General features: G+C 39.4%; 1 protein-coding gene across 1 annotated transcript in view; it reads left to right on the forward strand.

Annotated features, from left to right (window-relative positions):
• The window catches only part of OSBPL11 (oxysterol binding protein like 11), a 42,557-nt gene extending 24,621 nt beyond the window's left edge, over positions 1–17,936 (forward strand). The window contains exons 6-13 of the mRNA XM_059820174.1: positions 153–354; positions 4,591–4,736; positions 6,800–6,940; positions 9,020–9,518; positions 11,070–11,256; positions 15,340–15,522; positions 16,155–16,308; positions 17,701–17,936. Of these exons, the coding sequence (XP_059676157.1) occupies positions 153–354; positions 4,591–4,736; positions 6,800–6,940; positions 9,020–9,518; positions 11,070–11,256; positions 15,340–15,522; positions 16,155–16,308; positions 17,701–17,778 (1,590 nt within the window). The 3' untranslated portion in view covers positions 17,779–17,936. The remainder of the gene's footprint in view (positions 1–152; positions 355–4,590; positions 4,737–6,799; positions 6,941–9,019; positions 9,519–11,069; positions 11,257–15,339; positions 15,523–16,154; positions 16,309–17,700) is intronic.
• Positions 17,937–18,716: the final 780 nt, after the last annotated feature.

The following is an 18,716-nucleotide window of genomic DNA, read 5'->3' on the forward strand; positions in this document are numbered from 1 at the left end:
AGAAAAAAGTAGTACAGTTAACTGTACGTTAATCTATTACCTTTTAGTTTTATTATAGTCATAAAATCATTTGGGATCCTCTGTGTGCACAGCTAAACACATACCACACAACACACTTCCACTACCTGATAAATGACTGTTTTGTTTGACAGATGATGTCTCAGGCTGAGGGCCAGCAGAGAGACTTGATCAGGAGCATAGAATGCCTTCCTGTCTCCGGTCACCTTACATCCTTGGATCAAGACCTATTAATGCTGAAAGCAACTTCCATGGCAACCATGAACTGCTTAAATGACTGTTTCCATATTCTCCAGTTACAACATGCTTCTCAACAAAAGGGATCCTTACCAGCAGGTGGGTATAGATGGTCACAAAGAGCAGAACCCTATAACAAATACGAATCCTTTCCTTCTCGCAAAAATACTTGTTGCAGTAAATCCAGTTTCACACAGGTAGAGAAAACTGCTGGCTGCCTGCTTTCTTGTGAGTTTTTTTTAGAGTCTGACTTGCTGTTGTTGGGTGAACTCCTGTGCATATTGTATTGTATTTTTTTATTGTTTTCTCTATTCTATCAAGAAGTCTCTGGCAGCAGCTGTAACATTTGTTGGGAGCATCTCACAACAAAGTACATAAGGCACCACAACAAGAAGGCTGCCTTTGGGATGTAACTGGCTGCTCAGGAGCAGTAATAGTGGAAGGGGACTTTTATGGGATTGCAGATTCTAGGATATGTGGTGTCCAGTACAGCTCTGTCAAATGTCATGATTTTCTTTTTTTACACACTAAATACCTATTAAAAGCATTTACATGGGTGTAGCTTTCTTTTCTAGTTAAGCATTAAAATACAAAGCTTTACATTTGCACAGGTTGTTATTAATACTGTTTATACATCAGTATTCTTACTTTGAGTTAGCCCATATTTTAGACTAGGATGTTAAGTGTTGCATTCCATTCTGATGCCAGAACAGACTCGTAAGTAAATGCAAATTGGTTAAAGGTAAAAAAAGAAAATAAATTTAAAAAAAAATCACTTTTCATAAACGCCACCACCCCCCACTCCCCCAACAAAGATCCCAAACCCTCCTACTAATGGGTGTGGAATAACATGCATTCACAGACAGCAGACAAATATGTTGCTATGCCTGCACAATTGATAGCTTCCATGCAAGTAGCTGCTTACCAGAATCGTTCCACCTAATTTGTGTGCGGCATATGGAACCGAATGTGTGCTTTCCTGTTTGTAAATTCTTCTGCATCTTACTGTGGGGATTTTTTTTGTGTATTTACTGTGTGACTTTCTGTGAGCAAAGGGTTTTTGAGGATTCTCAAATGCTTCTTTTGTACAACAGATACAGTAGATATGGTAAGTATGTAACAAAGCACACAGATAAGTTGTCTCTTACCTTATCTTTCCCATATTCCTATCATATTTGTGGTACTTGCTTTGCCAGTGCATATTATTTCGGAGCTGTAATTAGTTTAGCTTCTAAGATGAAAAAAGGTGTTGTATAAAAGTATTAAAGCTATATAAAAATAGTTTGTGATTTTTTTAAATCACCACAGGCATTAAAAGAGAATATGTGAATAGGATGAATTAACTTTTTTCTGTATTTCAGTTCAAAATTTCATTTTAAAAATGAAAAACTGGATGGCACCTCTCCAAATCTTTGTCTGAACTCCAAAGTTACTCACACTGGAAGAACTCTTCCTATTCCCTGTGAATTTTTTTAACTATTGATGCATGACTGTGGGAGGTGCATATCAGAAGTCTTTTTGTTTTGGCATTTTCATGTGTGCGCTACTAAGGTGGGTTTTTTGACCCATTACTGTATCTGGGGAAATAAGTAGGGCCCAGTGAGCACCACTGTAATAACTCATGAAGAAGACAGGGTTTTTTTGATGGTGTGTTTCTGTTGTTTTTTATATTTTTAAACTATGCAGGGAAAAGCTCAATTCATCTGACTGATAGTCAGTTGGTATCTGCCTGCTAATGGCCACATCTAAAAACATTGCTTGAAGATGTCCAAATCTTGAAGATTTCTGGTGATATCATAGAGAGAAGGATGGAGGAGGTGGAGCAGCAGATTGGATGATGCATTTGCATTTCTGGAGCCAGAGTTAAAACCAGACCATTAAAAGAATGCGTGTGTCTTTCTGCAGCCTTGCACTGGCGTGATCTTTCTAGAGACACCGTAATACCTTTGTTCCTCTCAAGGATTGTGAAGAATTTTTTTTAATTTTTAAGTCCATTTAGCTTAGATTTACCCGCCCCCCCAGGGGGTGTACTTATCCTTCTGGTTCAACTGGTGGAGTCTTTTTGGTAGGCTTCAGAAGTTGATATAGAAAGGAAAAGGGTTGTGGCTTAATTCAAATACTTAATTCAACACTTCTATATTTATGTGTAGGAAAATATAAAATGATTCCAGGAAAAAATCTTGAATGCAGACTCTTCTATCTAATAAAATATATACAAGCACTATTTAATCTAGGATCATAAAGGCATGTCAGCATGCTAAATAAAGCATTTAGCATGTCAGCTAAATACGAGTGAGATGCAGCAAGAAGTGATGTTGAAGAGGAGACTTGTCTAACAGAACATAAATTTAAACACAAAGTGGACAAAAGTATTTTCGGGTCTGGTACGGTGGTACTTGACTGCTACGAATGTATTGGGCAAGTGCTTGTCAGGCTTAAGAAACAAGGATTAGAAATTAGGTAAGAGTGCCAGTTTGCTATAAGTTGTTCAAAGAAAAAAAACCCAGAAGACTGAAAATATTGCCCCAAGTACATCAAGGTATATTATAAATCACAGACTTAAAGATGAGCAGGAGAGTTGCAACTATTGACTTGAAATTAGGAAAAGTTAAAAGTGGTGAAATAATGTACTGAATTAAAAAAAAAGTACTTCATTATCATAAAGGTGAATTGCAACAACAATTTGCAACTCTTGAAGAAAAATGTTGAAAGTGAAGACTATGGAAAGAGAGGTCTGTGTTGTAGCAGAGGGGAAGTGCTGACAACTGTTTAAAACAAAAAAAATGGGTGAAGACTTTTAGAGGAGGAGGAGATCACAAGTAAAGAGAGAATAGCTTGTGCTACCTTAAATAGTCGAGAGCAGATTTGAATATGATCTTCCAGCTGAAGAGAAGTATTAGTGTGGTATCCTGTCCACTCGCAAAGATTAAAACACAACTGGTAGCTCAATAACTTTAAAAAAAACTCCTAGAATTTAACAGCAAACATTAAACTGAAGTTAACAATAAACAAGGTTGTTTTAGAAGTAGTCGATAGGGAGTATAAAACGGAGTCTATTTGTTAAATTCAAGCTAATACAGAGGCAGTGAGTGTGGATTAAATGCAGCCTAGAACATGCAATTAGAGATTGTGTTGAAAGTTACAGCTCAGAAGGCAGGTACTGTTCATGAAGAGGTTTTAAAGATGAGTAAAACCTTTTCAAAAAGGTAAGCGTGACAGTGACGTTCTGAGCATCTTATTTTTTGACTTCTTTGAAACTTCTGTTTAAATAGCTTAAACTGCTGAGGGATTCTCATTTCTCACTGTGTAATGGATTAATGAGTAATAGACTTGATGAAAATAAGCTATCTTGTTGGGGAAAAAGTTGTCTGGTCCCATTAGTAGAGCTGGACTTTTTTCCTGCCCCAGTATTTTCCTGGTGAAAATGCTGCTGTTTATCTGAATTAAGCTTACTCTGCCTGTTGTGGTTGAGGATGTGACCCCTAGTTCCAGGTAGCAGATGTCTGGAAATCAAGGATTGTGTATCATATAGGAAGAGACAAGAGCCACCTCGGTGTAGGTTCCTAAGCACAGGAAACTGCTGTGTGGTGGTAGAAATTCAGACTTCCTAATTTCTGTGTTTGCAACCCAGCCAAGATGGTTTGTCAGTTTGTGTGTTCTTCAGTAAAAACTGACTGGACTCACCTGTACATTTATTAGCCTTTGAAAAAGAATGGAACATTTGTATTATTAATGAGGAACCCGATCCGTTATGATAAATTAGCTGGGAGTAACTAGAGATGCTGGAATCATTGAGTGGCTAATAGCTTTCCAAGCCCTGCAGCGTTTTTTTCTTTTGAGCAACTATTATTTATTCAGCAGCGTGTGCTTGCCTTCTTGCAGTGGAGAAAAGACAAGTACCCTCTCCAAACACTGGCAACAAAACTTTTTCTACTTTAGCTCTTAGTCTAGAACTGAGCTAGGTTTGAGAAGCTGATAAGTGGTGGGCTTTTTTTCTTGGTACTAGTTAAAGAAAATTATAAGGGTTACTTAACATTCCCATGGTTCTGGGTTCTTCCTGAAGTGTCTGATTACACCTTTCATGACACTAACTAGTTTCTCCAGTCCGAGTTGCATGTATTACAGCTCGCCAATAGCAGTGTTTGTGCTAATGATCACTGAAGGTGGTGTCTCATTGCACCACCTTTGTTTAGTGGCTGCTGAAGGGATTGGCTGCAGGAGGAATTGGCTGCTTTCAGCTTAGTCCTTAAAAAAATAGCTCTTTTGTGGAAAACTGCTATTTGCTGACCTTCCAGAGGATGAGCAAGTTTCAGCGCAAACTTTCTTTTGCTTCAGGAACGACGATCAGTTGGCTGGAACCGAAGATATCTCTGGCAAACCACTTCAAAAATGGAGCAGCTCAGAATTTCCCATCAGAGGTAAACAAGCCGGCATCTGTCAGAGAAGAGCAGTCCATTGCAGAGCCCTGCCAGCTAGCAAGGGTAAGGTAATGTGAACATCCCATTTCTGCGGGGAATCATTTTAAGCAATATCTGTAAATCATTTTCACATAATGTGATTGAAACTTTTAATGACAATTCTTCTCATGCTTTTTGATTAACTGTCTTGGAGGAAGAGTGAGTGCAGTTGCAGTAAAGGAAACTTTCTACCTTGCTTTTTCAATAAATTTCTGCTGCTTTCTGTAACTAGCTCTTAAGTGGAGGGAACGAATAGGGTTGGTAATGCAAGGTGTTGTTGCAGTATTCCCTTGCATTTTGATCTAAACCAACTGGAAATTGAAGTGCAAAAAACCTAACTGGAGTTCATGACACTCTCAAAATGGGCCCAAGAAATGCTGCCTAAGTAGATGAGACACAAAATTGCTGGTCCCCAGCTATTAAATCTCCCCGTCTGTCTTTTCTGCCTCTTGCTGTGTCTGTTTTTCTTAATCTGAGCAACTCTCACCACTTCAGGATGGCTTAATGTATTTTAAATACAGCTACAGTCTGTATCATTAAAACTGTCAAAATTGATTCGAAGTGCAAAATACTAAAGTAAAAAAACAGCAGGGATTATGATAAAGAACATGTTTTCCGAACTAGAAAATCATAATTACATTCTTTTTATACTAGTTGGTTTCATACAGTTGTTTGGATGAGACTGTATCATTGTGAAAAGATAATGTGCTGTTTTATCAGCTGTTTTCTCTGCAACAGCACTGTGCTGTCTTTATAGCAAAATTGAAATGGAAAAGATTTTTTCAGTTGCTATAGTTTATAGATTTTTTTTTCAATGGATCTGAGTAGTTGCTACTAAGTTAAAAAAGGAAAAAATGAAACAAACCAGGAGCTTTCAAATAAATCACTTAATTCCTTCCTTCTTCTAATAATTAAGCGAGTTACAGCTCAAGTGCTTAATATATATCACTGTCTGTATTTGGGATATAAGTAGTCTTATTACTCCCCATAGATATTTTCCGCTCCCTTATGACAGCAGAACAGCATAGCATCCTTGGAAAGGAGTCACCTGTGTGATACTGCAGTTTTCATCAGGGTTTGAGCTCTGCGTGGGGGCTTGGTGCCCTGTGTTTGGTGGCTGAGTGTTCACAAATTTGCCTTGAGCTAGGGCAGCTGGCCCAGGACAAAGGACTTTGCTTGGGCAGATGCATATTGCTGCCCTCCTGTGGCATTCAGTGCCTCTCCCCTCTGCATCTGCCTCCTTCCAGCTGTTTGCCTCCGGACGATGCTCCTCAGAGCCCTAGGAATACCACCATCCCTTCCGCCTGAAGCGTTCAACTTTCTGCTTGCGCGGTGATGGTTGTTAAAATGGTGCTTGCAGCGTGGTGGATGTTAAAACGGTGCTAATACAATTTCTGCTAGTCTGTCTGGGTGCTTTAGTTACACTAACAGAAAACCAGTGTGTGTTGTGGTGTGTGTATGTGTGTGGGTTTTTTGTTTTCATAAAACTACTCCAAGATACTTTTCCTTTTTCCTTTACTGTTACATATGGGCACTAGCAGCAACATTGATAATGCTTGTGAAGACTGGCCTGTAGCTATGTTAATTGCTTGTCATTGGGCATGACAGTAAGCAAGTAACTAGGAACTACTATTTGTTACAGCCTTTGGAGTAATGATGGCAACACTGGAAAGCCTGAGATAGTGTGGAGATGTAGGGGTGCTACTGAGCTGGTTGGAATTTCTGCTAGCATTTGCGTCACTATTTTTGTGTATGTGTTAGATGCATGTCATTCTGGTTAGCTCACAAAACTTACAGGAAAACAGGTAATATTTGTTTTTAAGCTTTTTTCTTTCCCGTGACCCATGTGAGAGATGGTGAGAAATCTTAGTCTGAATCCTCTAGATGAAATCTGCACTGAGTTATCTTAATGTCCCTTTAAATTCTTCAACTGTTGTTTATCTTGGGGGTAGATCCATTGTGTAGCTCTCTGCAGGGGTTTGTTTAGTCTTTTTCATACCTGGACAGTTAAATACAATATGAAGTCCTTTTTGAATGTTGTCTGGCCAGTCACATCTTTGAGCTGATGTATATGGCTCTTATCCCAGGAACCTGAAGAAATAAATCCAGATGAGGAGCTGGAGGATATCTGTGATGATAAAGAAGATGATCTAGGAGCGGTAGAGGAACAGCGCAGTGTTATCTTGCATCTCTTGTCTCAGCTGAAACTTGGCATGGACTTAACAAGAGTAAGTAACTGAAGTGTGAAGACTGGCTCCAGTAAAAGTGAAGTGCCATTTTAAACTCAACTTCTATATTGAACAATATTGAGTTTAATATGAAACTGTGGCCTGTAGCAACTTCAGGTCCCAAGAGCCGATGTCCCAGGACATCACAGGCTTTAAGTGAAACACGCTGAGGGCATGGATTTTCTTAAATGCAACTGGCCATATCTTTTCTATTATATTCTCTTTGTGTTTTCTACTATGGTTTTGTTGGCTTTCTTATAATGGCCTATTTTTCTTTCCTGTGTTTGCACCTTATTCTTTCCTGTGTTTGCACCTTATTCTTTCCTGTGTTTGCACCTTATTCTTTCCTGTGTTTGCACCTTATTCTTTCCATGTTTTCTACAGCCTTCTCATATTTTTGTCTTTCTGCTTTCCTTCCATGATCTTTTTTCTCACTTGATAATGCATTAAACCCAACTCGCATAACCCTACACCTGTATTAGTGCTGCTGCTGAAAAGAAGTTTTCTTTTGGTTCCCCATTATCTATCCTCAGGTGTCTGTTTACGCCTCTCTGTCCAATTCTCATTTCCGTGTTTGCTCACAGCTATAGCAAGCAGGAACAAAGTTATACCGGAGAGAAATGGGTTTGACGCTTCAGTGCAGATCTCAAAAGCAAGCAGCTTTGAAAAATTAATGCTCAGTTGCTACTAGATAACTTGGACAGCGACTCTGGGAAAATTGGGCTGCTAGCAGCTTATGTTCAGTTCACTCCTGTAAAGACTTCTTAACATAAGCACTAGACACTTTAAAGAAAAAATGGATTTTACAGTGGTATGGAATGAGGAAAACACTCTCTCTCTTGGAGTTATGGATTATAATTATTTTTAAGCTATGGGGGTTTTTTTAAGCACTAGCTACTTGGCCACTAGAAACACTTGTATTGTGGAGCTTACGTTTCACAATTCAGGTTAAAAAAAAAAAAAAATGATATGAACAGGCCCTGCTGCCTGTGGGCCAAACTTTAACCCCTGCTACTTAATCAGGAATTCATTAAGTCATTATTTCACTTATATTGAAGATTGGATTTGGTCTATCTTCTCTTAGTTGGAACAAATTGTCAAGTCTGTCTCCCAGTTGTGACTTTTGGCTGTGTGTGTGTGTAGAATTGTCTTTAGTTCAGAGCAGGCAAAGCGTTGAAATGCAACAAGCCTGACTTCAAAACAGGTAATGGAGGAGTTAGAATCGCATTTAGCTTAAATACCAGGGTACTGAAGTGAAAAGCAACTTTAATATTCCAGGTTGATGCTGCAACAACATGGCAAGTGTGTTCAGCTTAACTTAGATATCTATTAAGAGTCTTATGTCTGTGCTCTACCTCTTTGAATGCAGCTGATTTCAATGGACTGTCTTGATCTCACGGTTGAGACACCCTGTGTTGCTCTGTACAACAGAGTTAGTTACATGAGGTTAGTTGCCACTACAGGGAAGGAAAAGACTGATGACACCCACAGCCTCTTACTCCACAGTATTGCTCTTGTCCCAGCAAAGGACAGGACTGCTGTTTTTTATAGTGGTGAATATAACTGGGGAAGTATAAGGTCCTTTGCTCAGAGGTACAGGATCAATCTATACTATGTTATTTCTCATGGAGGCTTGTCCTAGTTGCTGTGGTGAGAGACTCTGCAGGCTCTCAAGAACACTGGCATAGCTTGCCTGCTTTTCTCTCCATTAGACCAAACCTTTCCAAACCTCTGCTCTGAACTTTTCTTGCTATAGTTCGAGCTCCTTCCTGCTTGTTTTATTCTCCATAGACATTGTATCTTTGCAGGTCTTTTATGTTTTTTGAGGGATGGTCAGCCTCTTTCAACCTCTTTAGTCCTAATAGTACTTATTGGGCTTTCTTCTCCTTGTGAGTTGCTTTTCTGGGACCTCTGATCACTGTATTTTGCTCACATCTTAGAAGAGGGACAAGAAAGTTCAGTCTGAAAGTGTGGTGTCCAAAACAGGACAGAATCCTCCACCTGAGAACTTCCCTTATAAAAATGCCTGTATCTTTGTTTTACTTACTAGAGCTTTCTGGGTTTTCTTTTTAATTTCAGGTGGTTCTTCCCACTTTTATTTTAGAGAAGCGATCGTTGTTGGAGATGTATGCGGACTTCATGTCCCATCCAGATCTCTTCATTGCAATCACAAATGGCACTACTCCTGAGGAGAGGATGATCCGCTTTGTTGAGTATTATCTCACTTCATTTCACGAAGGTCGCAAAGGAGCTATTGCAAAGAAACCATACAATCCAATCATCGGAGAAACGTTTCACTGCTCCTGGAGGATGCCTAAGAGCAACGTAGCCACTGATGCTGGTAGTAACTTCTCTGCTCACTCCCCCTCGGAGCAAGTAACTCTGTCTAAAGATCTGGAAGGCCAAACAGAGCTGGACTACTATACAGTAAAATTTGTAGCTGAGCAAGTGTCCCACCATCCTCCTGTCTCAGGATTTTACGCTGAATGTGTAGAGAGAAAGATGTGTGTCAATGCCCATATCTGGACAAAAAGTAAATTCTTAGGAATGTCAATAGGAGTGACAATGGTTGGTGAGGGTAAGTGTAACTTCTGTCCTTTATTCATTTTAGAAGGCTGTTAAAATATTAGTTTGAGAGGAAATTTTATGTTGTATGCCTCTTGCAGAAATACAGATGAATACTGTTCAGTAGTTTTCTTTCAAAGACTTTTCAAAAAAATTTGCTTGCAGAGATGTCAGCTATTATTGTGGGTTTTCAATTTTTTTCTTTTACGTACTTTTGTTTTTCCTCTAATCTTTGGGATCTGTAAACCTTAATGTACAGTCATTCAGTGATTTCCTTACTTTACTGTTTACAAAGTACAGAAGATACTACAAGTCCTCATTATAAACAGCAAGTTTTCACATGGTAGGGGGGAAAAACACCCTAGATAGGTTTATGCCTTGCCAAAAATCAGGATTATATTTGGAAATAAAATTTTGACTTTTAAACCAAAGGGCAGTTACTGTAATTGGAAACACCCATAAATATCAGTTTACAAGCATCGGACAAACTAATTTGCACCAGACATTTAATAAATAGAAGTGTTGTTCAATTTGCATATATTGCACTTACGTGTCTTACTATGCAAGTTTTAACTACAGAAATTGGATCCTTCAGGGACAGAAAAGGGTAACTGCCCTTAAACTGTAATTTCCCTTTAGTACTAGTATTTACTGCAAGAGATGAGATAGCATCTCCCAGTCTGTGTATATTGCCCAGTAACTGAGGATTCCAGGCACTTGCATGTGAACTGCATAAGTAACAGGGGAATGAGTGTGGCAAGGGATGTGGAAGGCACATCTTGATGCTTTGGCTGTACCAGGTAATTTCTGAAGTTAATATCTCCTGTAGGGCATTTCAGAATTTCTCATGTTTTTCATACTTATGTCAGATGCACAGTGATAATATGCTACAGAGGCATGGGTCAGTGCAGGCAGCAGTCAGTTGTCATGCTATGTTCTTGTAATGGCAAGGGGTAGAACTTGTGGGGGTGTTTTTTAATAGGAATAAAACAACCCCACCCATTTTAAAATCCAAAGAAATTCTAGGTTTTTTTTATGAGATTCTTGACATTTATTGCAAAAGCTAGAGGATTGTCTCTGCTACCTGCCTTCAGGTAGGGTAGGATGTATTACAGGAAGGGAAAACAGAACAGGAGAATTAGCCTTCCTCAGGTCTGCAGTTCAGGGTATTCATTAGTTATTTCCTTTTGGCAGTGTAAGTCTTGTGTTCCCAAGCTCCAGAACCATCAATAAGAGACTGACCAGGCTTTTTACATACTACATTTACATATGTTGCACAGCACAATGTTGTACATTATGGAGCAATATTATTAGGATTAATGTCTTTTCCCAAAAGAAACATAAATGCATGTTACTCAGATTAGTAATTTCAGGAAAATGTTTCTATCTAGAATCTGTAATAAATTTCAATTTCATGGTTGGTTTTTTGGCTGCTTTTTTTGTGTGTGTGAGAAGGGCTATGAGGAAAAGCAGTCAGATGTAGTATTGGCTATCTGTTTTAATAACTCGTTTGGTCTTTTCTAAAACGGTGCTGATTTAGGGATTCTTGTATTTCTTCACACAGGTCTCTTAAGTCTCTTGGAACATGGGGAGGAATACACATTCTCTCTGCCCTGTGCATACGCTCGGTCAATTTTAACTGTTCCCTGGGTAGAACTGGGAGGAAAAGTCAACATCAGCTGTGCGAAGACTGGGTATTCTGCAAGTATTAACTTTCACACCAAGCCCTTCTACGGTGGCAAATTGCATCGGTGAGAACGCTTTTTCCTATTTTTCCATGTAATCCACACTCTAGACCTGCAGTAGCTGTGTAACTCCCCTGTTCTGTGTGCTGAATAATACTCATTTGATAGTCTGAGAAAACGTAGTTTTTCCTGTTCATAAACACTTGAAAGTATTCCTGTGCTTTTAAATAATATCATAGCTAAACAACTGCATCTCATGTGATCCTCAAGGAAAAATCAGGTTGCCTTTAAAGACAGTAAGGAAATTCCATGTTTGTCTGACTCTGTGTTCAAACCACCGGGAAAACAGAGCTCCTGGCTTTTATTCCTGTCTGCCACAGGTTCTCTTATTATTGACAGAAGTTGTTAATTTTTCCTATTTTTCGATTTGCTCCTTGTTTGAAATGGGGTTGATCTCACTGTCTTAAAGGGTTGCGTGTAGTTTGCAACAGGCATTGTAGTTGCACTGCAGGGATCGTTAGTAAATAGTCTTCTGTTACTTATTGGTCTTAGGATTTCTGTATAAGAAACGTAAGACTATCAAGTTTAAGCAACTTACAGGAAATCTCTAGGTAAAAATACCTTTTTTAAAAGACAAAAACGGTAATTCTTGTGGTGGTAATTCTTCACGTGTATGTATGTTTAAAAACTAATAGGTAAAAGAAAGAAGATCCAGGGAAAGTTTGCTTGAGGTTACTTCTAGCAGATTCTAGGAAGTGTCTTCACACTTGGTGCAAAAGCTTTTGGAACTCACTGCTATTGATGGTATTAGGCATTTTATAGTGACTGCTGCAGATTAGCTTTGTGCTAATATTAATACAATTAATTGAGGAAAGAGAAAAATTAAGTAGTAGTCACACAAAGAATATCTTATTCCAGAGCATTTTGCTCTCAGCCATTTCTGGCCAGTGCTTGTTTAAACCTTTCTTAGATTAAATGTGTTAGAGATAATAATAAAATATGTAACAGCCTAGAACATCAGAATTTCTTAAACGTGGGTTGCTCTCACAGGTTGCAAAAAATGAGCAATCTTCCCTAATCACTTTTCCTGAAATAGTAGGGTAAGGCTGTATTTATTGCTTAAAGGAAAACAAAAGAATGCCACCAAAACCTCCATCTCGGAGAACTTTGCCCCATAAATTCCCATATGTGCTTTGAATCACAGAATCACTAAGGTTGGAAAAGACTTGTAAGATCATCAAGTCCAGCCATCAGCTAACACCACCATGCCCACTAAACCATGTCCCACAATGCCTCGTCCACACGTTCCTTGAACACCTCCAGTGATGGTGACTCCACCACCTTCCTGGGCAGCTTATTCCAGTGTCTCACCACTCTCTCAGTAAAGAAATTTTTCCTAATATCCAGCCTGAACCACCCCTGGTGCAACTTGAGGCTATTTCCTCTTGTCCTGTGAATTTAACTTGCAACCATAGCTTCTCTGTCCCAATGGCATCTGGAGAACTGAAGCTTATGTGTAGCTCTGTTTCACTTGCGACAATTTTGAAGTGATGCATCATTTAAGATTTTTGTTTCCTTTGCTTACAATGTATCTTCCACCTGGCAATAGCTCCTGTTGTGCCATAAAAAATAAGCGATAGGATGCAATTTTACTTCAATGATTTAATTTTGGAAACTTTTGTTATTTGTCTCTCTGAAATTAGTCACAGATGTAGAGGCTTTTTAAAGACATACCTGCTCAAGTTACTGTAACTATTGAAAATTTGACATGGTGATGATTGGACATTGCCAAAAGAGTCTCTTGATGGGGAAGCAGCAGTGTTGTCATAGTTACGCAGAGCACAAGTGAGTTGCTATGGCAATGTTATAGATTTTTTTTTTTGTAGAGTGACCCTTGTTGTTAGACCTCAGCTGGATATTGGCTCCTTGGTCCTGCACCTCTTTAGCTTGATAAACTAGAGGATGATGATAACAAACAGCTAGGCATATACCAATCATGACAAGCTTACAAATAAATGCTAGCTGATTTTTATCACTAATGTTAGTTCAGGCAGATAATAGGATCTGCAATGCTGGGAGTGGTTGTGTGTCACAGAGCAATGCAACTTGAAGAAATACAGGCTGCAATGAGAGTTTAATGTAGCAGCTCGATACGGCACCTTAGTAGTGAGTGATATAACTTTGTTTACTTGAAGCTAAGCAGAGACAGTAATTTTGTGATTAATATCAAAATACTGGATGTCAGTATTGTGTTGTAACCACACAGCACTAGAAAAAATTAAGCTCTTAAACTTGTGAAGATGTAACTGCAAAGTCTGAACAGGCTGGTCTCTGGCATCGTGTGGGTTCAGTCCGTTCAGAGATCTCTTGGGAGGAGGACAGGGACTCCACCATGTGTAATAGCTTTGGTGAGGTGTGGAAGTCACAGGATGAAAAAGCACAAAATGAAGGCTGCTTGCTTGTTGCCTACTCTTTCAGTTGTTTTCAGAAACTGTTAATGCTTAATGACTTCCGCAAAAAAAAAAGCTTAATAGTTTAATGTAAATGTGCTCTTATTGCTCATATTGCTCCAAATTTGGCTTGTTTTCTTGAATGAATCTTAAATTTTTGTGATAGAAAACTGTGCCTGAGCAGCACATACTTATCAGTCTGGTTTTTTGGAAGATCTTTCTAATAAAATTAAATTAGGTTTGAGCTGCTGGACCATGATGTGGCTCCAGCTGCCTCCTGCATGTGCAAGACGTGGCAGAAGCCCTGGCTACTGCCTCCTGCTCTGAGCCAGCAGCGAGCTTTCCCCGCTTGCCCTGGGGATTCCCCACAGGTCTGATTTGACTGGCATCTGGTATCTCTGTACTGGAAGGTCTGGCCTGTGGTGCTCGTTTCATTATCTGAGAAATTAATTTCTTTGTTTTGATGCAGGGCTTTGTGGGGGCACAGGTAGATGCAGACACAGCTGGAAGTGACCAGTGCATGTGGAAGAGGGGAAGTGGCTTTAAATGTCCTGCACGTCCTTCTTCCTCTGAGCGTGGCACCACACAGCCAGTGTGGGCAATGTGGGAGCACAGAAGAGCTGCTTTCTGCTCCTCTGTATGCAGTTGTTTAAAGGAAGTAACAGCAAACCAGTGGTGTGCTATTATTAGCTGCACGTAAGTGCAAAAGGAGATGTAACACGTGCTTTGTGTGAGCACTGAACTGCAGGAAGGGGAACTGGAGAGTGGTGTGTTGTACAGAGCTTGTGTACAGGTAATTGCAGTTTAATTGGAGCTGGAGATAGCGTCCTTTGTGAATCCTGCAGCACCTTACAAGTGAGAGTGTCTCAAGACTTGTTTGCATAGCGTGCAGACCCTTTTGTTTCTTCTTTCTGAGAGAAAACTTCTGTTTGAGGGTGGTAATCTGTTTGCCTAGCTATGCTCAGTAAGCTTCCACTCCTTGACTTGAAGTGAGTGTTGGGAGGTCTTTGGACAGGTCTTGATGTTGAGAAGAAAAATACGCATCAGTGCATGTAATTATGGTGATACTTGAGCATCTGTGCAACACTTTGAATGAAATATTGCATATTAGACATTTTTAGTATCTTGTTATTGGCAGAGGTTTCTGTGGAAGAAACAGGAAAGAAAAGCCGTTCTCCTGATTCCTAGTTTCCTACCTTTTTCTGCCTTTGTCTGCTGCTTATGTGAGCAACATAAAAATGAGACCACCTACATATGGAGAACCTTGAGATGTAAAGATGTGAGATAAAGTGCCAGCAGGTAGTGAGATACATTCTTCGTAGAAAGTTTAATTTTTTTTAAGTCTGTTCTACACATCTGATGTAATGTTTCAGGTGGAAATGATCAATTGCTTATCACATGTGAACTGTCCCGTGTTAGTTTCTTTTTCATTTTCAGTTCCGTTAAAAGGTTTGAAACAAGTTTAAACTGAAGCCAAAAATGGAGTTTCCTGGGTACTGTGAAGAGAACTAGAGCAACGAGTGAAAGTCAGTTTGCTCTTTGAGCTTCTCTGTGCATATGCAATTCAACTAACTAACATTTTTCAAGATAGTGTGATGAGTTTGCAAACTCATTCCAAATGAAGTTGGGTGATTATGCAAGGAATAGTCCTCAGGTGACTTCAGCCATGGCCTTTTAAAAATAAAAATTGGTTTCCTAGAGTCACAGGTGAAGTGAAGCAGAACACGACGAACACAGTGGTGTGCAGAGTGCAAGGGGAGTGGAACAGTGTGCTTGAGTTCACCTACAGCAACGGGGAGACAAAATACGTGGACTTGACAAAGCTGTCTGTGACAAGAAAACGAGTCCGGCCCCTTGAGAAACAAGGACTGTTTGAATCTAGGTAGAGTATGTGTTTACTATTGTCTGACCCTTTTTGTCCTAAGCAGTCTGGTGAATGCCTTAGGAAAATGTGCAAATGTAGATATTATTAGTGGATAGTGCTTAGCAGCAGTGTTCTTATTTTTTTATTTTTTTAAAAAACAAAAAACAACTGCATAACAAAGTGCAAAAAACAAGTGCAGGCACATGGTTGGGTTGTTTATCTTGTCTTTTATTCACGGACAGAGTTGTCTTATGAGTTCATAAAGTGGCTGCTACAAAGAGCCTCCTTATTTGTTTTGTTTTTAAGCATCAACTACACACAGTGCAGCTCCTGACAAGGAGGTCCTCACAAGAAGCTGTTTGTTGAATAACACTTCCATAGCCACTTTAAAGGCTGTAAAACCAGACATTAGATTGGCACAGCCAAAACCTCAGAGTCATTCTTATCTGCTCCTGATTGCTAGTGTAGCTGTAAGACTCAGCTGTGCACTCTTCCACCTGCGCTGCACCGTCGTGCTCTAACCTGGGTTGGTTTGTCATGCATAAGTGGAGGGAGTGCTCCTGTTCTGAAAGAACTGCATGCAGTGATCCTGTAGTTCGAGGTGGCAGGCTGAGAAAACTTTTGAAAACTGAAGTTAATTTGTTTTATAGGAGGCTGTGGCAGCATGTAACAGAGTCTCTGCGGGATGGAGACATCGATAAGGCTACGGAGCACAAGCGAGCCCTTGAAGAACGACAGAGGAATGAAGAGAGGCTTCGTGCTGAAACAGAAAGACCTTGGTGTACTAAATACTTCCTTAAAGAAGTAAGTTCCCAAGCAGTTAGCTGTTCATGAAGGCAGAGGCAGAGCTGTAATGGAAGCAGGTGCACATATGGGCCCGTGTCCTGTCAGAATAGAGTATTTGGCCTTAGGTCTTAACGTTTAGCTCGACGAGACCCACATGAATAAGGTGACATAAGCACTCCCAAACATGTAAAGGTGTGACTTTACCCTTCACTTCCCAAACACTTTGGTTTTGTGATTCCCTTGCAACAAAATGTTTGCCTGGTTTGTGGTTTGGTTTCTTTTACCAAGCACTTTCTCATGGCACATGGTAAACAGCTTTACATGTACACGTGTAAGTAGATTGTAACAGTAAATATCCAAAGAAAATAATCTGTGGTACTAATTTTGCTTATATTGTGTGTGTATGAACCCAAGGTACTACTGTTAGCAAGAAGAAACATGAGTTCACTCTCAACTTAGAACTTTTTGTGTTCTTGTATGTTATGATGTGAATGGAGCTTACTTGTTCAATGGCTTAATCAGTATTTCAATAATGGTAGTAATAATAATATAGTAAGACTTTTAACCAGGTGAACTGCAGACTGCCCAGGAAGACTGGGGGTGCCAGTATGATAACTTTGAAATAGGCTTTCCTTGTGATCCAGGTGATGAGACCCTGCTTGTGTAGAGAGCTTTGCTGAGCCCCATGCAAGAGGGGAGGACTCAACTAAAACTTATGCTGTAGTAGTTTAGATTCTCCTTGTAGTGAAAGCTTTATCTGTTAAACTGCAGTAAAGTAACTCCCCCTTCTTCCCCTATCTGTGGTCTAGCAAGAGTTTAAAACGTAGGCTAAAAAGTTTTTTTTTCCTGTTTTGTGTTTTAAAGTTCAGGACTATCTGTTAGCTCCAATAAAGTTTTTTTGTTCTCTAAAGCTATGTTAGTATGATTAGCTCAGATTTTCGATATTTGTCTTGTTAGTATCTAGGTTTAGAAGAGGTGAAATTCTCTTGCTAATCTGAGATACAGATCTACACAGAAAATATTTAAATGTAATCCTGAGCTACTTCATTTCCGGGTAAGCAGTTGAGCTGTGTTAGAGCTGATAATCCTGGATACCTGCCTCTTTGTTGGCTTCTCATTTGGCTTTTTAAAGTAATCTGGATCACGGAGTTTAGAAGAGTGGCTTTCCATTTGGGTTAATTACAAGTGCAGTTGATGCCCAGAGAGCACTGTGGCTCAGCGAGAGCCCGTATGTGTTCTGAAGTAGTCTCAGAAACCTGCAGTGTTGATCTCTGTGTCTTAATCTGTGGGAGTTAAAGACATAAGCTATGTCCCTCTGGTTTTAACAGTTATCAGTCTAATAGTTTTGTGAAGGGAATTCTCCCAGGGCAGTGTCTTTATTATAACCATATTTTTCTCTTACAATTGCAGGGAGATGGCTGGGTTTATCATAAACCCCTCTGGAAAACAGCCTCTGCTGCGCAAACTCAGCAAACGGACGCTAACTAGAAAAGCTGCTTTAAGATGAGTTTTCTGGTATTCCTCTCCTTTTCCTCTGTCTCTCAAAACACAGTAATCACACTGAGTGTCCCCTTTTTATGTAATTGTGAAAGTTTAAATGAGCATAAAGAAATAAATATACTAGGGCACTTTAAAGCTATTAAAAAGTTGTAGAGACAAACTTGCCAGGTACATTCAACCAACTTGTTTTTTGTATGATCCAAGAGATTTTATCTGAATTGTGTAAGATTCTTCTAAGTAGATCTGATTGCAAAAGCTGCCTAAGAGAAGAAGGAACTGCTGGATTTCGGAGTGACATGGGAAATTTTTTCAGAATCTGCGTCAAGCTCATTAATAACTGAAACCTGCTCAGTACCCATGTAGATAACAGCAACAAAAAAACTGCTGCTTTTATGCCCAGTGATTAACCTTTCTGGCGAAAACTGGAGGGGTGTTTGGAAGATGTGCCCAAAATCAGTGTTAAGAAACAACTGGATCATGATGACTTTTTTCTTCAGAGAGAACGAGTGCATGCATCGGAGGAGTATGGGATCTATGTAGAGACTACCTTTCTTTTTTATGGATTTATAAAAGCAATTAGAATTGTAACCATGGAGAAATTTTTCCTCTGAAACATTTTAATATACTTGAAATAATTGACTTGAATTGGAAAAGTAATTTGAACACTTTTCAACTCCTAATTTTATTAAAACTCTTTGAGTGACTTTGATTTTTCTCATGTTATAATGTAATGAGGTTTGGCCTTTTTTTTCTCCTCCACCTTCCCTTCCTGAGGACTAAGGCTTTCAAAATGAACAGAAAACGTACAATTTTGTATTTAAATTTCTCTGCCCATCTAATCATCTCAGAGGTGAAGTATCAGTGTTATAAACTGTCCTTTGGATTGTTTTGGTTTTTTTCCTGTGGTGTTATTCAGAACAAAGCAG

This window comes from Gavia stellata, chromosome 8 (assembly GCF_030936135.1).
Source record: "Gavia stellata isolate bGavSte3 chromosome 8, bGavSte3.hap2, whole genome shotgun sequence".
Classification (NCBI taxonomy): Eukaryota; Metazoa; Chordata; class Aves; order Gaviiformes; family Gaviidae; genus Gavia; species Gavia stellata.